A 16,323-nucleotide genomic window follows, 5' to 3' on the forward strand; every position below is an offset into this window, starting at 1 on the left:
GGGGGGGGGGGTGGTCGCTTCTGCTACGATTCGAGTCGAGTCCGGCATGGCCAAAGATCTCTTCTGCCTATCATCATGAGGGGTTTCATTTTCGTTGAAAACTAAGCTATGTTGTTTTGGCCTTTTTTTCATTCTTTCTTCTCTGCTCTCACGGTTCCCTTGCAACTAAGGATTCGCCTCGCATATCTCCGTCTTCCATATTTATCCCTTTTCTGAATCTTGCACCATGAGCAGGGTAGCTTTGCTGCCTGGCATCCCATCAACAACCCAGGCACCCCCATGATCCTTCCAGCCAGTTGCACCCACCAGCCCGCTTGTTGGTCCCTAATACTGGTCAACTCATCCGACAGCCCATACATTTTGGCTGAACCGTATGACCCTGACCTCTTCCACACCTAGTCCCCATCCCATAGTTCGAAGGGCCATATTGTTTGTTTCTGTGATAATGCACCGAGGAAGCCCTCAGTCCCCGGGAACCGTTACTTGCAACCCTCTTGTTTCTTTTCCAAGCTCGAGAATAAGCTCATTACCATGGAAGAGTGATGCACACTTCCATCCACAACCCCGGATTTTTCTTGGTTCGGTCTCTTTTCATCCGTCCGGACTTCCGGTGCAAATTGTAATCAGTCTTCAAGACAAATGGAATGCCCCTTGGCCCTCTCGGATGGCCACAAACAACCTCTCCCTCAGTACTTTCTGCGAGGTGTAGTCCGGAAGTTTGAGATAATTGACACAGGTCATTACACTAGGCAGATAGTCGTCGGACGTGTAGGGCGGTTCACTGGGTTTGCAAACCACAGTAAACATCGGCGTGAGACTCTTGAATCCTCCGATGGGAAGCTTCGGGCTGCCGGTAACGAACTGTAAGAAGTCACGGCGTTGAGGGGCCGTCAGCTCCGACATTGTCTGCAACAGATTCTTGACGCTCTTGCTGTCCATGTTATACCCGTGATCGGCCTTGACAGAATCCATCAATGTCTCGATGCTCCAGTCTTCCTTGGTGCGGCCGAATAACATGACCAGCTCATCCGGGGTGAATGCTCTCAGAGACGAGTACGAAAAGACCTGGGAGAACCCGGTCTGAAAAGCCTCAATCTGAGCGCGGACCCCGCTTCCGAGACTCAGATCGAGCACTCGTTCAACATAACGTTGGACATTTTCCATGGTCACGCTGACGTTGGCGCCATCTGGAATGAGCTCAATGTTAGGATAGCCAGGCAGGGTGAAGTCGAGCATGAGATCCTCAACTTTGGCTCCACGGATGCTAAGGTCCTCGATCGCGTGCCGCTTCTCATCTTCTGTCATGGACGAATCAAGTTCAATTCTTGCCTTGGCTTTGAGAAATTGTTGAAGTTGAGAGAGAGAATTCGCAAGGTCCTGGTCGATCGTCCGCAACAAGCCAATTGAGGGGGGTGCATTGCTGGCCCCACCCATCTTGAAAAAGGTTGGACTGAACGCGATGTCGATGATGCGCGAATCAAGCATCGAGCGAGCCACAAATTTTCCAAGTGTCTTGAACAACAGCAATAGCTTTTTTCCCGGTTCGCTTTGGCTCTCATCCGGACCCATTGGGATCGGGAAAAGGCCGTTCTTACCAAAAGCAAACTGATCGTTCTCACCCGAGTCGTTTTCACGCCACATCTTTAGCTTCTTCTTGCAGAACTCCTTTGACACGGTCGAGTAAAATTCGAGAGTCGGGCCTAGACCTGTTCCAACCTCTTCAAAATACTCGACTTCCAACACGCTGGGTGAGGCGCCATACATGTCCATAACTTTCATGGCTGACTCCAAGATACGATGCCGAGAGATGCGCACCTTCTGGCGCTGAGGTCGGCCCAGCATGGGTCGATCATCTCTGCGACGATCGCGGCGGTCGTCGTTCTCTGATTGACTATTTTGCCATCGAATCATGGAACGTGAGTAACCGAAAGAGGTTGACTGTAAGAAAAGGTGCCTAGTCTCGAAGGGGAATAGAAATGGAAATGACCGGGCAAGGTCTTCACTCCAATCTGGCAGGCAGTTACTAGCCACAATCAACGGTTCCTCCAGCTGGCGATTCATCTTGGCGGTCAATTTCGTGTTGATAAAAGATGCAAGAGGTTCTGGGCAGAGCTTTGATTCCGGTTGTCCAATGGAATCTCGCAGTTCGTCAAGATTTGCGTTGAGCTCGTGGAGGATTCTGAGCAAAGCGAGAATAGACGACGTGACAGGATGGTCACTGAACGAAGCCGGCAAACCATTCTTGGATCCTCGGTTTTCGCTTTCGTCCGAAGTGGAGATATTTGATGGTGTAGGAGGAGGGCCACGGACCTTTCTGAACTTCACCGTATGGACACCGGACCAGACGCTCCGGGACGCCGGAACTTGTGGCTGGTCACGGTTGTGGTGAACTGCTCGATAGATGGTCGTATTGTTCGGAATAATCTTCCCATCGATACTGAACTCAATGTGCCAGTCTTGAGGGACCGAAGCAAGGGCCTGGGCATAGGAAGGCCGCCCTCCCGGCCCGGCCGGGGAAGGCCCCGGAGATTGTCCTGAAGATGGCGGGCGCGTGCTTCCAGGAACAGGTGTTCCTGGTTGAGGTGTCAGGACTCTCGTACCATCTTCTTTTCGAGCCGTCACCTTGCCGCTGGAGCCAATTTCCATGTTGACGGCACCAGGTTCAGGTGCTTCTGCATCTGAACCATCCTCTTCAAGCCCATCTACAAAAGCCTCGAGTGCACTCTCTCCCTCCGCATCAGGAGCTTCAACATCTTCGAGAACCTTTTCATCGGCACACTCTAATTTGTTAGATGTGTCGTCGGAGTTTAGCTCGGGCGCTGGGGCCTGATTTGATGAAGACGCTTGGGTACGACGAGTCAGCCGCTTTCGCTCGGTCTTTTCGGCTGGCTTCTTGTCGACGGGATTCTGGCGCTCGTCAGATCGTTGTTTTGTTCGAGAAGAGACACGAGACTCGGGACGAGATTCTACCTTCGCAGTAGGTGCTGGGGAGCTCAGTTCTTGACCGAATGGTGATAGCAATCCCGACTCGGCCGCACCAGAGAGATGAGCGAGACGAGCATTTGCAAGCTGTTGAAGCATGTCCCGGCGTCGCTGGGCCGATACGGGACGTTCGGACTGGCTGATTCTAGGTCGGAGGTAATCATCAAGTGCTTTGAAGGTGGCAATAGCGTGAATGGAGACGACCATATCACGATATGTTGGAGGTATATCGCTGTCGGCATCTGCTGACAGTTTCAAGCGTAGCTGGCGCGATAGCATTGAAGTGGAGCTGCTCCGATTGCTCTCGGAAGCGTTGTTGTTGACAGTGAGAACCTCGAAATGTTCCGCACGGCTCAGTAGATCTTGCAACTTTTGAATGAGCACACTGAACGGCGTCGCCGCAGACGTTGCAGAGGTGGTCTTGATGTTGCCTTTGTAGGTTGTTTGCATGAGCGCCGCAACAAGGTGCGCCCTAGCAGTGCTGGACGCCGGAGGAACTTCAGATAGTACTTGTACTAGTACACGAATTATTCCAGAGTCCAACAACTCTGAACTTGTTATGCTTTCCAAGGCATCACCGTCGAAATAACTTGCAAGGCGGGTGAAGAGGTCGTTGTCAGTCTCCATCTGGCTCGGTTGGCGGTAGAAATTTTCAATATCGGTTGCCAATTTATGGAGGTCGGTACGGATCTTCGAGGCCTTTTCCTTCAGCTCTCTGCCTTTTGCCGTGTCATATTTCTCCAAAAACTTCTTCGCACGTATAATGACCAGGTCTGCGACTCCGGCGATGGCCAGCGGGGACGGCATCTCATCATCATCAGAGGAGTCTGAACTCTGAGATTCATCGAGATCGGGATCGTGGTGATGTCGGACTCCCATGTCGTCGTCCTCGTCTTCATCATCGTCCTCTCTCATCTCCTCATTGTCTTCGTCTTCTGGATCGTCGTCCCCATGATCCTCGCCATTTTCTATGTCGCCTTCTTCCTGGCCAGCTTCATCATCGTTGCCGCCGTCGTGTCCGTGGCCGTGCTTCTCGGTGCCCTCTGCTTGGCTCCCATTGTCCCCTTCGCCGCTGTCGCGACCGTTCGCATCGTTGCTTTTGGAAGACTTGATGTCGATTTCGAGGGGCCTGTCAGCCAATTTCTTGATCTCACCAATGACACCCTCGCGATGGAACTGGTACTGATAAATATCTTCAAGCCTCTCAAAAAGGAGTTCTGACGCCTGGAGAGCAAACATGACCAAGCTCGGGTGGTCCTCTTGAGACAATATTGACGCAAGGAATGATGCATATGGCACTGGGCGGAGAGCTTCCTCGATGACAGAGGTTTCAAGGTTGGAAAGGATTTTGAGCTGGGCGATAAGCACTTTCTGACGGACACTCAGATTCACAGTGCTTGAATAAGCGTCGGTCAAAGTTGGTAGGAGGATAGTCGCAAATCGGCGTGTCTCTTGTTTGCAGTCTTCTAGCAGCTCGAGTCTCTTCTCAGTCCTTGATTGCTGCGCTGGCTGATGGTTGCCATCGTCGGACATGTAATCATCCATGTCTTCGTAGACCTCGAATTCGGACTCATTGGAAAGGTTTGGGCTAGGAAGAAGTTCGCATATGACGTTCAGGGTTTCGTAGATCTGCTCCCTCGGTCTGTGGATCAATGCTTGCATGATGACCACACTGTCGATTTTGGAGGCAGCGTCCTCGGTCTCAGAAGGAGGCGAGACACCTGTGAGGATCTGGTACAAGGTGTCGACGACATTCATCTTCAATAATTCTGCAGAAAGTCGAGGGCTTGCCCGCGCCACTATCGCGAGCACCCGGAGAAATTCTGTATGGATATTTGCACCAATGAGGTTTGTAGTACCCGGTAAGAGTAGTCCCAGGATTGCTCGAAGTAGTGGAGGATCAACCAATTGCTCGAGCTTGTCTGGACTGTGCTTGAAACTATCGATTACCCGAGTGACGCACAAGCAGCCTTGCTCGACCACCTTCTGATCGTGGCTGGACAAGACATTGAGAAGGATCGGCATAACGTCCCGAATGACTGGAAATGAATCGTGAGGGATGTTGCGACAGCAGTTGGCTGCAGTGGTAACGGCAGTTCGCTGTGTGCCGGTAGCAAAAAAGTCAAGGAATTGAAGACAAGCGGTCAAACCGCCTTCACGGACGATCGATCCTGGAAAGTCAATCGAGACTTTAGATAACGTGCTCAAGGCCTGCTCGGCGACGTCGATGTACTGAATATCAAGCAACTTTTGACACAGGACGGGCACGGCGCCTCCATACACCACGTTGGCAACCGAGCCTCGTAAAGCCTCCATCAGATTGGCAATACAACGGCAAGCCAGGAGCATCATCTCGGGATTCTCTTCACCCGTGATGGGGTTTGGTTGCATCAAAGCCACGAGTTCTTTGACGTACGGATCTGGCGAAAATTGGCCCGAAAGATTGTCTTCATTTGAGACCAGCAGCAGATTCGACAACTCCTCTAAGGCCACCATTTGCATCGTAGGATTATCCGACTGTCGTAAATTGTTCAGAATGTCTCTCAATCTTGACGACATGCCGCTCATCATTCCACTTAAGGCTCTCAGGGTACTCGATAACCCCGAGGGAGGGCCACGGCCAGCACCGAAAAGGGCCGCGGAGAAAGGATCGGGGCCATCGTCATCATCCATATCGGTATGATCGTCTCCGTCGTTACTATCGCTGTTGGAGTGGTGAGGAAGGGGGGAAGTGTCTTTCTCTTGACTCGAAAGCTTCTCGTCTTCGGCCTCGTCTTTCATCTGAACATCTTGGTCCTTCTTGGACAGGCGTTTCCTCTGTCTGCGCGGCTGCGAGGACGGGGTGGATGGAGAGAGGTCTGCCGTGAGAGTCAGCCAAAAAATAGTGTCCACCTGTGAAGCGCAAGCTACCTTGTGTCTTGTTTCTGCTGGGTTGGCGACGTGAGCTCGATTTTGAGGGTAACTGTTTCTCGGACTCTTCAGTGTATTTTGAAGAGGTACTGAACATGTCAGATCTCTGGAGCCAGCAATTCGTTCTCGGTATTCACAACATACCCATTATTAGACATCGCCACCTCGTTCTGCGCTGCTCTTCTCCGAGTTGATCGAGAGACAGGCTGTGCGATCGCCGGCTGAGGCTGGGCCTGGTCGGTCAATTTTTGTCTCTTTCCACGACGGGTTGACGGCGGGCTTGTCTCTTCAGACTGATCGGTAGGACTAGACGCTTGAAGGGCTGGTGCCTTTCGTTTTCTCGAGGAGGCGAGGGGCGGGTTTGGCGTGGAGATGGCCGTCGACGGGTTGGAGGGAGCGGCAGGCGAGGTAGTGGAGGCGCCAGACTCTGCAGCGAGCCTCGCAGATGAACGAGTGACTCTGAGAGACATGAGCAATGGATCTCGCCAAAAGATGTCAAGGATGTAGTTCTGAACAAAAGTCAAGAGAGAAGGACAGTGTAGATGTGCGGCAGTAAATTATGTGTGGGTTTAAGGTGGCCGTGGTTCTTGGTGAACCAAGGTGAGGAGCGAGGCGGAGAAGAAACAGGGATTCTTCTGAGCCAAGCAATCGACGCAGGTGAAGTGCAAGGCAGTGGAAACAGAGGCAAGTGAGCAGTACCTGGATCCGCGGGTGCTATTCGAAGAATTTGGATGTAAGGAAGTCGCAGGGGCGGTGGTGGTGGCAGCGGATGCTGCAGTTGCAGGTTGATGATCAGATGGAAGAAGGCCTTCAGCACGTCCGTGTATGGGGGTTGAATTCGAAGGGCGTGCAGGCAGATTTGCCATGTTAACCCGCCATCTGCAGCGACGGGAAGATGCTAATCGTGGTCAGATGGGAAAGGAACGTAAATCAAGATGAGCGAAACGAAATATGAGTCTGAAATGGTCTTGTGTTATAGTAGAAACAGAGTCTGAGTTGGTCGAGAAGCCTTGACGGACGAATGCTTGGATCCCAAGAACCACCGACCAACACGACGTCGGTCGGCAATGCAAACCAACCAAACCAACCGCAGCCTGTAGCCCGTTGGCGTCAGAGCGGAACACCATGCCCTATTCAGCCACTGGAGGGCGGGCCACCAGGGCATGGTGTTTCAATTCTCGGGGGGATCGCCCCTCCTGCTTAGGGGTGGCCCAGAGTATATAAGGCGGCACGGCTTCCCCCATCAAGCCTAACAGGTACCCAAAGCCCAACGAACGCCTCAACCTCTAACCCGTCGAAGAACATTCCTGTAACCATGGTTGACCCCCTAAGCCCTTGACGAGTTGCATAAGCTGCAGTGATCAGGCCTGCCATTAATGAGACTGAACCTTTGAAGAGCCCATGGGTTCGACTATTATACAGTCAATCTTCCTAGCAACTTGAGGGTAACGGCTCCCAGGGACGAGACTCATGCACCCTGCATGCAAAGCATGTACTCATTACTCGATCAGTTTACCCACCGCTGAACAGATTGTGAGCCCATTTCTCTTCCAACTTGCATGACGCCAGATTCAAGCGGGCTCATTCCTGCAAGGCGAATAAATGACAATGTTGAACGCCCTGCACCCTGTCCTACAATGGGTTTCGATGGCCGGATGAGTACTCGGTAACACGTGCATCTGAGTGTGTTGCGCAGACATTTTTCCCACCCCAATTCCATCATCGTCATATCATTATCATCATTTCCCAGCATGCTCCCAATCGTTATGGGCAAATAGATGCATGCCGCTCTTCCCCTAGTATTCATGATAGTCCTGTACGCAATGCGCTGTTGAGTTGAAATCAACATCAAAGTGAGTTTGTCAAACAAATGCGGCTCATCCCCGTCCTTCCGGTCGCTGCGGTCAATACATATATCGTTAGTTGCGCCATCTACCACGGCCTGGATTTGTCTCTCTTTTTCCCTTCTTCCACATCTCCATTCTTCCCTGCCACACCTCGTACCCCACTTCTCACAGCAGGATCAACTGAACCTTCCTCCAAAGCTGGGCGCGCACTAGCAAAACTCTCCAAAACTACTTACACGGAAGAATTACTCAACCTCGCCGGCTGGCTAGGCTGGGAAAAGGGCGTTCAGGCCGGTCGGAGATCGACCCAGACCCTCTCCAACTCCCACTCGTTCTGCCTGCTACGAAAATCTCGATTATTTTCCTCCTCAACTCCTCCTCCACTCCCATATTGCCGAAGCCGGACATAACTGCACCACGCCCGCCCCTCCGACAAGACTCTCTAGCTCGGGCAATGGTGCCCTGAGATGCTGAGTCGTCCTCAGCTTCACTTCCTTCCATCCTACTCATCCACGAACAGGCTTTTGCACAGGTCGTCTGCTGCCTTTCCCAATCCTCCACGAGGCACGAGAGCCCCGCTATCCGGCTCCTCCATCTCCAAAGATAATAGCCTCTCTTCTGACAAATCACCTCTTCCCTCGGCCATCTTCCTGTCTCCCTCGCACTCCCTTCGAGGCTTCCCAAGGACTGGGAAGACCTTCATCCAGACAAGATCAACCGTTCTGCAAGCGATCACTGGTGACGGCGACGAGATGGATGAATACCACTTTCCCGAATCCCGCCTCAAGAAGAAGATGGACGACCCGGAGAAGACACCTCTTCTGCTTGTTGCTTGCGGCTCTTTCTCGCCCATTACCTTCCTACATTTGCGCATGTTCGTCATGGCCGCCGACTACGTCAAGCACAACACGGACTACGAGATGATTGGCGGATATCTGTCTCCTGTGTCCGACGCATACAAGAAGCAAGGCCTGGCCCCAGCAGAACATAGGTATGCAAGCCGGGCTCTGACGGAGTGTACTTTAGATTGCTGACATGTTCTTCCCAGAGTTGCGATGTGCCAGCTTGCAATTGATAAAGCCTCCCACTGGCTCATGGTGGACCCGTGGGAAGCGGAAAAGAAGGAATACCAGCCTACTGCAAAGGTGTTGGATCATTTTGACCATGAAATCAATGTTGTCCGGAAGGGCATCGACGCTGGAAACGGCACCCGGAAACAAGTCAAGATATCTCTGCTCGCCGGGGCCGACCTGATCCAGACCATGTCAACCCCGGGCATCTGGAGCGAGAAAGATCTGGATCACATTCTCGGAAGATACGGCACTTTTATCATTGAAAGATCTGGCACCGATATAGACGAGGCCCTGGCAAGTTTGCAAAACTATCGCGACAATATCCACGTTATCCAGCAACTTATCCAGAATGACGTCAGCAGCACGAAGATAAGACTATTCTTGAGGAGAGGGATGAGCGTACAATATCTTATCCCGGCACCTGTCGTCGAATATATTGAGCAAAATCATCTTTATAGAGACGATGCTCGCTCGTCGAGCACCACTTCCATCCACCACCCAGATGGCGACAAAGGGAAGTCCAAAGAAGTTCCGACAGCCAGCTGAAAGGCTTCTCCGACAACAAACGAAGTTGCTTGATGTAAATATCTAGCGAACCTAATATATCCTCGAGGAAAATCGAGGCAGGCTAAGCCACGATGAGCAACGCAGTTCTCCCTCGCGTGCTGGGGAAAGGTACTGCCAGAAGGGAGATGAAATGGGCACCCTTTGCTATGACGATGTACATTGACTGGAGCTCACGGGTCGGTGCCGGGATCGTGTTCTGGCAACTGCGAAGGTGCTCTACTTGTGTGATAAAAGTGAGGTTTCCGCCTGCCTCTGCATCACATTTATCAACTAAGAGACGTCTAGAGCGTGTGGAGTTGGCAAAGCGAGAATGTGATGGATTGAGCGACTGGATAAATCAAAAGTTTGGCGTCGGCGTTTATGCAGTGGTTGAATAGTGTGCGCCAGAGGGACGACGTCCATAGAGAGGAGGTGTGCACGGCGATTGACAGACACGTCGATGTGAAGTCATCTGGGGATCGAGCTCCGATGGCCATCCTTCTCTGAGAGAGGACACGGTGCTGCGATATAGGAAGCCTCGAGTGCAGGGTCCAGATAGCGAGAGAAGAGAATCATATATTATAGGATAACGTTGCAGGATCAGGCAATTGCCATGTTGTGAGGGTTGGACACGTTTCTTGTGATATGCATCATACAGAGATGTATCGAGGAGTCCAGAACGCAATCTGTCCAAGAGCTTTGAAGGCGAAACATGTTCATTCAAATGAACCCTAGCAAGCAGCTTTTCGCACGTCTCCTACCTACCTATAGGTACAACACAACAGCAAAAGTAAAGTATGGTGGTGATGTGCCCAGCGTGGTCTGTCTCACACGGGGATTTACATACAAGCACAAAGTACAAACCAACATTTTTCTCCAGCAATAGGGGGAAGACCACACACTGTAGATCGACTCCCCAATGTTTTATTTTTTGTTTCCCACCAGGCGCCGAAGTGCATGATGCACTCCTGCATCATCATCCTCGTCCCCCGTTCTTCCGCCTTCCGGTCTTCCGGACGTGGAGACAGAGTGAAGGCGGAGTCGATTGGGAGCTGGCTTGGGGCCCCTCCACGATTCTTGGGTTGATTCCCTCCCATCATGTATCAACTCGCTCGTCTCGTCTCGATTCCATTCCATTTCACAAGTGATTGCTTGGGTCTTTTCGTCGTCTCAAGGAGAAGCCGGCGCCTTAACCTCCCAAGGTCGTCCCGCAGCTCGCCTGAAAATTTCCTTTCACTCTCTCCCCTCCTGTTTCTCCTGCAATATCTAGCTTTCTGTCCATAGAGCCCTTCCCTCCCCTCCCCTCCCTTTCCCGTCCTTCCCTAATTCCAAGGCGCACCCGCCGCAAGGCCCGAGTCCGACCCGATCCTCCCAGCTTCCTGGTTGCCCCCGACCCCGGCCCTGTTCTGGGCCCACTCGTTCAGCTCGCTCCTGTCCTTGCCCGTGTACTTGAGTATGTCCTCGTCACTGAGGCCCGTCCCGCGCTTGGAGGACTGGAAGGACGCGTATTTCTGGCCGAACCACGACTTCTTGTGGTCGCCATCGTCGTCGTGGATGTCCGGGTTGGTGTTGTACGAGGTCGGAGACGTGTTCTGGTCGTCGGCGTTGTTGTGCCCGTCGGCTTGAGATTGGGTACGGCTTTCCCTTTGGGCAGACTGGGAGCCATCTTGATAGTTGCGGTTCGCCGGGTCGTTTGCCGAGGCGAAATCGTTCTTGGATGAGTCTGAAGTCGGGTCTTGTCCGTCCTGCATGCCGTTGGCATAGGACGATTGCCTCCGCTGCTGGTCGTCTTGGTTATCCCAGTCACCCCCATCTATGGTCTGGTAGGGTTTCAGAGTTGCATCGTTATCCCTGTCCAGGCCGCTGGCGCCTGACATGGTCCTGTCATTCGCATAGGTCGCCGACCCGCCGGTGTCATAAGCCGGGCGATCAGGTCGATTGTCGTATTGCTGATACTGTTCGTAAGAACTCTGTTCAGCGGTAAAGTCGCGACTCTCCTCCCTCACTGGAGGAGGTTGTTCATGCGGTGCATATTCCGTGAGGCGCCGCTGTCGAGCGTCTTGATCGTAGTCGACGTCCGAGAAGTTGGTCCTGACTTTTTTGATTGGCTGCGATTGTGTAATTGTCGTTGTCTGGGTATTGACGTCGGGTATATCTGCTCCCTTCAGACGTGACGATCCGCAGCCCATGGTTCAAGTAATCTTGCTGACAACCGGTTCACACAGTGGTAATGTTGACACTTTTTGCCTAGGTGGGTGAGATTACGTTCTTCCTGAGATATTGGAGTCACTATCTCCGACAGCACAATACGGCGTCGGTGAGGGCCAGCAACGGTGATGTGGTGGGAGATGGTGGTGGTTATAGTAGTGGTGATGATGTAGTTAATCCGTTTATCCCGGCCGGGTCGGTCCCAATTATCCAAGTTCAGAAAGTTGGAGGGTGGCAGTGCTCTGGCGCATTCGCTGATCGATGTGTTTTGTCGAGGTCAATGATTGATTGCGCATATGCCTGTCATAAAGAATCCGAACCGGATACCAAAGCGGCGGAGCAATACGTCCTGAGGAGGATCTCGTGGTGTTCGTGCAACAGACAGGCACAAGTCCAAGAATAGGTCTTGGTCTCACGTCAAACTAGATAGATGCAGCAAAGCCAACCCTGGTCAATAGCGCAGTTTGGGGGCAGCTGATGATGACCATCCCACGGTCGATTTCCTGTTAGGTCAACTCCGGCGTAAAGCAAATACGAGTAGCGGATTGTGGGGATGACACGGCCCCCCTCCCGAGGTAATCGTAATCAGGAGGAGCTTGTCCACCGTACAGTAAATAGGCACTCTAAGCCTGGAAGGTACCTAATAAGCAAAGGACCGAGCAATGATGGCCCGTGGAGGCAAGCTGCGAATTGAATTGCCATGCCTCCTCAAAGAATTCATCTTCATGCATCAAACGACCAGAGAAGCGATGATCAAGAGTGATGCTAACGACACATGCGAGTGTATACAAGTACATGGTGATAGTACATTCCTTTTATTCCTCCTCGAATGGCACCCTACTGGCTGAAAATGCTTCGCCGATGGGGAACAATCTCGCTCAATTGCTGGAAATTAGCGGTCTGCATGTCTCCCAGAGAGGCACGGTCACGACCGCAACGGACGGTTTTTCTGTCGCTTGTCGGCGTGAGAAATGTTCCTCGAGCCATGGCAAGCGCGAAACCGACATTGTGTTGCTGGCGACCAGGGCTGGCAACGGCATTGATCATGCATGTCTGGGACTTTTCGAGCCCGGCTTCACATCTCTCTGCCGAAGTAGACGTGTCTGCAATATGTAGTCTGCAGTTGACACGAAAATCGTAGGAGGGCACATGCATCTCCTCGGAGTATTCGCTTGGACTGTTCAAGCAGAACAGAGTCGCACGGTCGATGCTTGATGCTGATAAGTAGAAACATTTTACAAAGGCTTCACACCTCGATGAATGCTGGCGATACCTCCCGTCAGGTCTTCGTAGCCTTGCCCTGGTGTGACAAATCCGGCTCCCTCGATCATCGACCTGAACTCTTCTTGAGTCGGGAATCGTTCGATGCTTTCTACAAGGTACTGATAACTGTCTCGATCACCTGCGACCAATTGGCCTATCAAAGGTATCGCCCCAAAACTCCATCTTTTGTAAACGGCGTTGAACAACGAGTTGTTGACGTGGCTGAACTCTAGGCATGCAAAAACGCCGCCTGGTTTGAGGACTCGAAATGCTTCTCGAATGGCAGCGTCCTTGTTGGTAAAGTTGCGGATCCCGAATGCGACCGTATAAAGATCAATAGAATTCGACTCGACAAAGGGCATGGATTCGGCATTTCCCTCCATAAATGACAGGCGGCCTGAATTCCAATACGGCGTTTCCTGGGCTCTTTTCTGGCCTTCAGCTAGCATGTCCGGATTGATGTCTGCAATGGTGACTTTTGTTTTGAGGTCCAAGTTCACGTTGGTGCCGTGGTCAAGCATGCGGAATGCAATATCACCGGTGCCTCCCGCCACATCAAGAATACTCCAGCCTTTTTCGCTGGTTCGGCTGCCCGGGTTGAGGCTGCGGACAAAGTAGTCCTTCCACAGGCGATGGATGCCCAACGACATGAGATCGTTCATGGTGTCGTACGAGGAAGCAACGGAGGAGAAAACAGCACCAACTATGAAGTATAAGCATCCTGACTAACAAGATCAGCTTGTAAACACTACCTCTGGCCTCCTTTTGTGTCTCCGAAATGGTCTCGAATCCGAAGTGAGTGGTTCGTTCATTTTCGCCAGGGAGTTGCTGGAGTCGCCGTGAACTTGTAGTAAGGAATTGCCGTGCCGATATCGAACGCACACGGCAGCCCAGTAGGCCGCCGGGCCTTGGACAGAACGTGCGAAGCATTTGTTCCTGGCCAGGTGCAAGTCTGTGCCACACAACTTCAACCAACGCGGGACTTGGAGCTGCAAGCCAATTTTCGCGAGTCTGGGTTCCAGAAACAGCCTAGTTTGCCCACGCCTTAAACTCCATCGATTTCCCCGGCTCCGGCGTTCTCATTCCAAGGGCGACCGACGATAACCGAAGTCCCTTTTCAACACAGGCTGTTCCTCATTGTCCGTGATCCAACCTTTCCTTCTCTTCTCAATTTGCTGTCGTAACATCAGCCTTTGCTTTGATTCGATTTTCCCCAGGGTGGCTTCTTTGCTTTAGACAGGAGAGAATGAAAGGTCGAGCTGTTCTGAGGCCCTTGGCGGCATCCTGCAGGTACAAGCACGGTGTACGAATAGGGCGGACAGGGATCCGATGGGCCAGCGATACCTGGTCTGCCGGGCCTGCGCAGAAAGTGGGATCGGATTCGTATGTTTCACGACCCTCAGAGTCTGTCCACAGTCTCCACGACTGACCGTCTGTCGCTAGAGTGCACTTCCCAGGAGCTTTGAAAAGTAAATTTACCTCGACCATGAAGTTTCAAAATCCAGCCGAGGAGAACGCCATGCCCACCTACAGAATAATGGATGCAGACGGCAACATTGTGGACAATACCAGAGATCCGCAATCTGTATCTGACGATGAAATCATTCAGTGGTACCGGAACATGCTGACTGTCAGCATCATGGACTTGATCATGTTCGACGCCCAACGGCAGGGGCGGACTAGCTTTTATATGGTCTCTGCAGGCGAAGAAGGTATTGCTGTAGGATCAGCCTCGGCACTAATACCGGAAGATGTCTGTTTCTTGCAGTATCGCGAACAAGGGGTTCTCGTCCAAAGAGGCTTCACGCTGAAGGAAATGATGAGCCAATTGTTTGCCAACAAAGACGACCACGGCAAAGGACGAAATATGCCTGTGCATTATGGCAGTGGTAAGCTCAACGTGCATACGATCTCGAGTCCTCTGGCGACGCAGATCCCCCAAGCGTCCGGGGCTGCATACGCGTTGAAGATGCAGCGACTCATAAACCCGAATGTACCTCCGCGGATTGTCGCTTGTTACTTTGGAGAGGGTGCAGCAAGTGAGGGAGATTTTCACGCAGCACTGAATATTGCCGCCACGAAATCATGTCCTATTGTCTTTGTCTGTCGCAACAATGGCTTCGCTATTTCGACAGCCAGCATCGAACAGTACAAGGGAGACGGCATTGCTAGTCGAGGATTAGGGTACGGGATTGATACTATTCGGGTAGACGGCAACGATATCTTTGCCGTGAGAGAAGTCATGCTGGAAGCCAGGAAACGGGCGCTGGAAGGTGATTGCAAGCCTATCCTTGTGGAAGCCATGAGTTACCGAGTGAGTCATCACAGCACCAGCGACGACAGCTTTGCATATCGAGCCAAAAGAGAGGTGGAGGAATGGAAACGAAGAGACAACCCCATTACTCGACTACGCAAGTGGATGGAGAAGAAAGGCATCTGGGACGAGGACAAGGAGAAGGAAGCGAGGGCGTCAATACGCAAAGAAGTGTTGCGCGAATTTTCGGCCGCAGAAAAAGTCAAGAAACCGCCGGTACGAGCCATGTTCGAAGACGTCTATGAGGAAATCACCCCAGAGGCTCGGGTCCAGATGAAAGAACTCAAACGGATAATCGAACAATATCCGAAGGAGTATAGCAGCATTTCCCAGCATGAAGGAGGAATCAAAAGTCTAGAAGAGTGACTATAGAGCATTTTATAGCAGCGTCAGTGCTGATGGGACACTCGATGGGAAAGCCATAGCCAGGCCCTCAGAGATTTCGACGCTACATCACTCCAATGCAAGCGGATTTGGAAGCTACTTCGTGCTGGGCCTGTGATGAAGGGACACGTTATGGGCAACGAGGCTGTGGGTGAGGAGCGACCGTGATGAGTGACGCCAGAGTGAAACCTGCGATTGGGTGGCTGGGATCTCACTGATGCCACTTGGTGCCACTTGGTGCCAGCGGGTGCCTCTCGATCACTGTGGCTTGACTATTGCCAAGCCGGGGAGATTTGAACGGCTTGACGGCTTCCAGCCACCGACGTTCCAGTCCGTCGCAGTCACCGCTGCAGGGTCCTGAAATATCCGATCTCCAACGCTAACCCTAATGAGGCTGGCGCTTGTGCTGTCAGCCTCGAGCTGGGCTTCCAGCCTCCCTCCATCCCTCCAATTCCATTGTGCATCTCGTTTTCTTCTGTGAATAGCAGCCACTTTCTCGCGGTGATGGCCAATGGTCGAATGTCCCGCTAGCTAGGGCCCAAATTAAAGTGTTCAAAAATGTTTCCCGCTTCGTTGGTTTCGGTGTCAGGAGTTTGTGGTGCTGTCCGATTCAGCTGACGTCGTGTTTACCAGCCTCCTCGCCGTGGGAACCATCGGTGACTACTTTTGTGCCCATGTCCATGGATTTCTCTCCTGCCGCATCACTCAATCTTCTTTGTTTGTTCAGTGAATATTGGTTGTGTTACTGTCATGCGATCAACTTGAATCTGCTAATTTCTTCCAGCAACTTTTCTGT

At 52.1% G+C, this 16,323-nt stretch overlaps 5 protein-coding genes across 5 annotated transcripts; 2 read left to right on the plus strand and 3 right to left on the minus strand.

Moving 5' to 3' along the window:
- Positions 1–630: 630 nt before the first annotated feature.
- Z520_06355 (uncharacterized protein) lies at positions 631–6,362 on the minus strand (the record flags this gene model as incomplete). The annotated part of the gene is made up of 3 exons (XM_016776856.1): positions 631–5,840; positions 5,893–5,981; positions 6,037–6,362. The coding sequence occupies 3 exons, from the start codon at positions 6,360–6,362 to the stop codon at positions 631–633; spliced, it is 5,625 nt and encodes a 1,874-aa protein (XP_016631701.1).
- A 2,129-nt stretch (positions 6,363–8,491) lies between these two features.
- Z520_06356 (uncharacterized protein) lies at positions 8,492–9,358 on the plus strand (the record flags this gene model as incomplete). The annotated part of the gene is made up of 2 exons (XM_016776857.1): positions 8,492–8,730; positions 8,788–9,358. 2 exons carry the CDS (start codon positions 8,492–8,494, stop codon positions 9,356–9,358), a joined length of 810 nt encoding a protein of 269 aa, XP_016631702.1.
- Positions 9,359–10,680: 1,322 nt separating this feature from the next.
- On the minus strand, positions 10,681–11,547 carry Z520_06357 (uncharacterized protein; the record flags this gene model as incomplete). The annotated part of the gene is made up of 1 exon (XM_016776858.1): positions 10,681–11,547. The coding sequence occupies one exon, from the start codon at positions 11,545–11,547 to the stop codon at positions 10,681–10,683; it is 867 nt and encodes a 288-aa protein (XP_016631703.1).
- Positions 11,548–12,801: 1,254 nt separating this feature from the next.
- On the minus strand, positions 12,802–13,491 carry Z520_06358 (uncharacterized protein; the record flags this gene model as incomplete). The annotated part of the gene is made up of 1 exon (XM_016776859.1): positions 12,802–13,491. The coding sequence occupies one exon, from the start codon at positions 13,489–13,491 to the stop codon at positions 12,802–12,804; it is 690 nt and encodes a 229-aa protein (XP_016631704.1).
- Positions 13,492–14,315: 824 nt separating this feature from the next.
- On the plus strand, positions 14,316–15,509 carry Z520_06359 (uncharacterized protein; the record flags this gene model as incomplete). The annotated part of the gene is made up of 1 exon (XM_016776860.1): positions 14,316–15,509. One exon carries the CDS (start codon positions 14,316–14,318, stop codon positions 15,507–15,509), a length of 1,194 nt encoding a protein of 397 aa, XP_016631705.1.
- Between the last annotated feature and the right edge of the window lie 814 nt (positions 15,510–16,323).

The sequence above is a fragment of the Fonsecaea multimorphosa genome, assembly GCF_000836435.1.
Source record: "Fonsecaea multimorphosa CBS 102226 unplaced genomic scaffold supercont1.12, whole genome shotgun sequence".
In the NCBI taxonomy this organism is placed as follows: Eukaryota; Fungi; Ascomycota; class Eurotiomycetes; order Chaetothyriales; family Herpotrichiellaceae; genus Fonsecaea; species Fonsecaea multimorphosa.